The 2792-nt window shown below is 36.9% G+C and overlaps 1 protein-coding gene across 1 annotated transcript in view; it reads left to right on the top strand.

Moving 5' to 3' along the window:
- The first annotated feature begins 222 nt into the window (after window positions 1-222).
- Window positions 223-2792, top strand: part of LAP3 (leucine aminopeptidase 3) — a 17623-nt gene continuing 15053 nt past the window's right edge. Inside the window, exons 1-2 of the mRNA XM_009887659.1 lie at window positions 223-315; window positions 2572-2757. Of these exons, the coding sequence (XP_009885961.1) occupies window positions 223-315; window positions 2572-2757 (279 nt within the window). The remainder of the gene's footprint in view (window positions 316-2571; window positions 2758-2792) is intronic.

A 2792-nucleotide genomic window follows, 5' to 3' on the forward strand; every position in this document is an offset into this window, starting at 1 on the left:
TTTTTTTTTAAAGTCCCATAAAAATTTAAGAGACAGCTGGAAAGTTTTGGTAAGTCTAGAGCACTGTTACAATTTTAGCATAAAGTTGACTCAATAAGGCAGAAAAAGTGATCCCTAATTTATCCCACCCATTTACTACACTGTTCTTCTAATTTTACTGGTGCTTTCACTCAGCCTCTGCCCTGGGCCAACACTCCAGGAAGGTGGTGCAATACCCAGTACATGGAGAGGCAGCAACCCAACCCTGACTGTGAAGGTGGCCGAGATGGTAACAGCACAGTACTGTCCCGAAAACTGTCCACAGAGGCCTCTGTGGTACCACCACCTTCACCTCCCAGAAAATTCTGAGGGGCTCTGAAACAGAAGACCTTAAACTGCAGTATAATTACACAAGTAGAAAATGAAGTATTTGTCATTTGTAATTGTTCTATGAACATATAATTTAGAAGTAGTTGTTGTACATAAAGAATTATATTGTAACATGTAACTTAGCCTTTACTAAATATAATTCTCTTTAGGAAGTAAAGAGGAAGCAGATTTTAAGATCATCCATATAGAATGATTGCCTCAGAAATGCTTTTCAGTAGTACTAATATGCATATATTACAACACATTTTTCATACTGCTAAGGAATTGCTTAATGCCCCCCAAACCTTCCCCCAGAAACTAGTTATTGAATAAGAGCCATGGGACTACTTAGGTAAGGACAAGATTAAAGATTTGTTGGACTGAACTCTTAGATAGGTCACAGTAGCTCTGAAAGAACCATTAGAGTACATTGTATAAATAAAGAAGGATAACCGGGCTGATCAGCTTTTTAACTTCTTGGTTTGAATGTATTCAACAATGAAGCATACTCTGCAGTAACGGTCCAAAAGATTTCTCACAGCAGATGTACGAAGTATTATTGTGGGATATCGTTGAATGAGTTGAATGACGAAATAACATTATCACCCAATGACTGTTTTGTGACTTGTGAGAAAACAATATTTTCAGTTGACTTTAGAGTGAACAGAAGTATTACCAGGCATGAAATAAACTGAACAAAACAGATACAAGGCTAAAGTAACCTTTCAGCTGCCCAGGTTGTCTCAGTTTAAGCATTGCTAAGACAAATCAATGGGACAATGCATAGAATATTTGCCCTGGGAAATTTTGTCTGGGACAAAAATGTTAAATGCAATCACACATAGTTAAGATGTACAATTACAAAGCACACCTTTAGGTTAACAATAAGTAAGTCTATCACTTAGACCTTTTCAGCTTTCCCTTGTACATCATGAAATACTTTAAGAAAATATGGAACTTGATGTAAGTTTGATCTACTTTATTTAAACATTTTTATTTTAGTTATACTTCACATAGTGTATCTGATCACATGCATGCTCAGCGTGGAAATGAAGATTTCTTTGGGGGTATTTTTTACTTCGGAAGATTTGAAATCCCAAATGAGAACATTTATGAGCAATATCTGCCCAAAGCTTTGAAGAGATGACAGGTTAAATCCTATCTTTCCATAAAATTAAAGGCAACTTCATATACCCTGAAAATACTCACTTAATTTCTACATGCAGAATAGATAGAAGCTCCATGCAGGACGTAGAGAAGTGATGGAGCCATTCTTCAAAGAACTAAGAAACTATTTATTGTATCTAAGAGCCTTTCCAAAATAAATGAAGCTAAAAACTAATTACCACTTTGATTCTTTAAATAATGTTATGATTTAATGTTAGAAAATGTAATTCTACAAGATAGATCAAAATGCATCCAATTTCCCTCAGTCATTGTCTCTGAGTGCTACTGTCCTTAATAAGACATATTATTTCTCTCTGTACCAGTTAGTGGAAAAAGTGGTTCCATAGGAACTGCAATATACTGCTAGAGGAGAACAGGCCCAGCTTCATCATGTTCTGCTGATGTAACAGTGTAAGTCCAGTTACAGATGTATGGAAAAGCAAACTAATTGTTATACATAGTATCATGTCAGATTCTCACATATAAAAGCAAATTACTTATAAACTATGTTTCACATTTCTGGAAAAATTAAAAAAAAAAGAAAGAAACAAAAAGAAAAGAAACAAAAAAAACCCTGGGTCACTTGACATTAAAATCCAGTGCGTGTTCAGTGCCACTGAAACTGTCTTTTCATACTGACGATACAATAAATGTCAGCAAACTCCAAACAGTTCTTTTCCATACAGTGCTTTTGCTAGAGAAGCATAAATTTACTTCTAACATTACACTGATGATCCAGTATTCTGTTGTGAATTCTCCTGATAAAATATAACCATAATCTTTCTCATGGGTCCTTTATTTTCACTTACCATATTTTATTTTTTTTAACGTCACCCTGGGATTGTTCCTGCTTTCTCTTACAATGTAATCAACTCTTCCTGGACAGTCATGGTGATATTATACAAGTAAACCACCGTCCTACATGGAAAATAATGTAAATTTGTTGTCTTTGCATTTGCAATAAAGCTTTGATTATTTTTTCATAAACCATTTACATTTTAATCTTCATGTGCAAATTCAATATACTGTATGCACACCAGGACTGGGTTTTTTTAGTTTGCGACAAGCCCACAAGAGAGGGCGTTTCATCCTCAGCAGCACGCGCGGATGCTTATCTCGACCATACCCCAAGAAGGCAAAAACCCACCGCGAAACCAAGTCACCCCCCGTCCCTCGCGATACGAAGCCGCGGTCCGCAAGTCAACAACCGAACACCACCTCGCGGCCCTTAACACACCGGTTGTAAACCCTCCCCACGCCCCGCCCGGCCTGTCGCT

The sequence above is a fragment of the Charadrius vociferus genome, unplaced genomic scaffold (assembly GCF_000708025.1).
Source record: "Charadrius vociferus isolate BGI_N301 unplaced genomic scaffold, ASM70802v2 scaffold306, whole genome shotgun sequence".
NCBI classification, from domain to species: Eukaryota; Metazoa; Chordata; class Aves; order Charadriiformes; family Charadriidae; genus Charadrius; species Charadrius vociferus.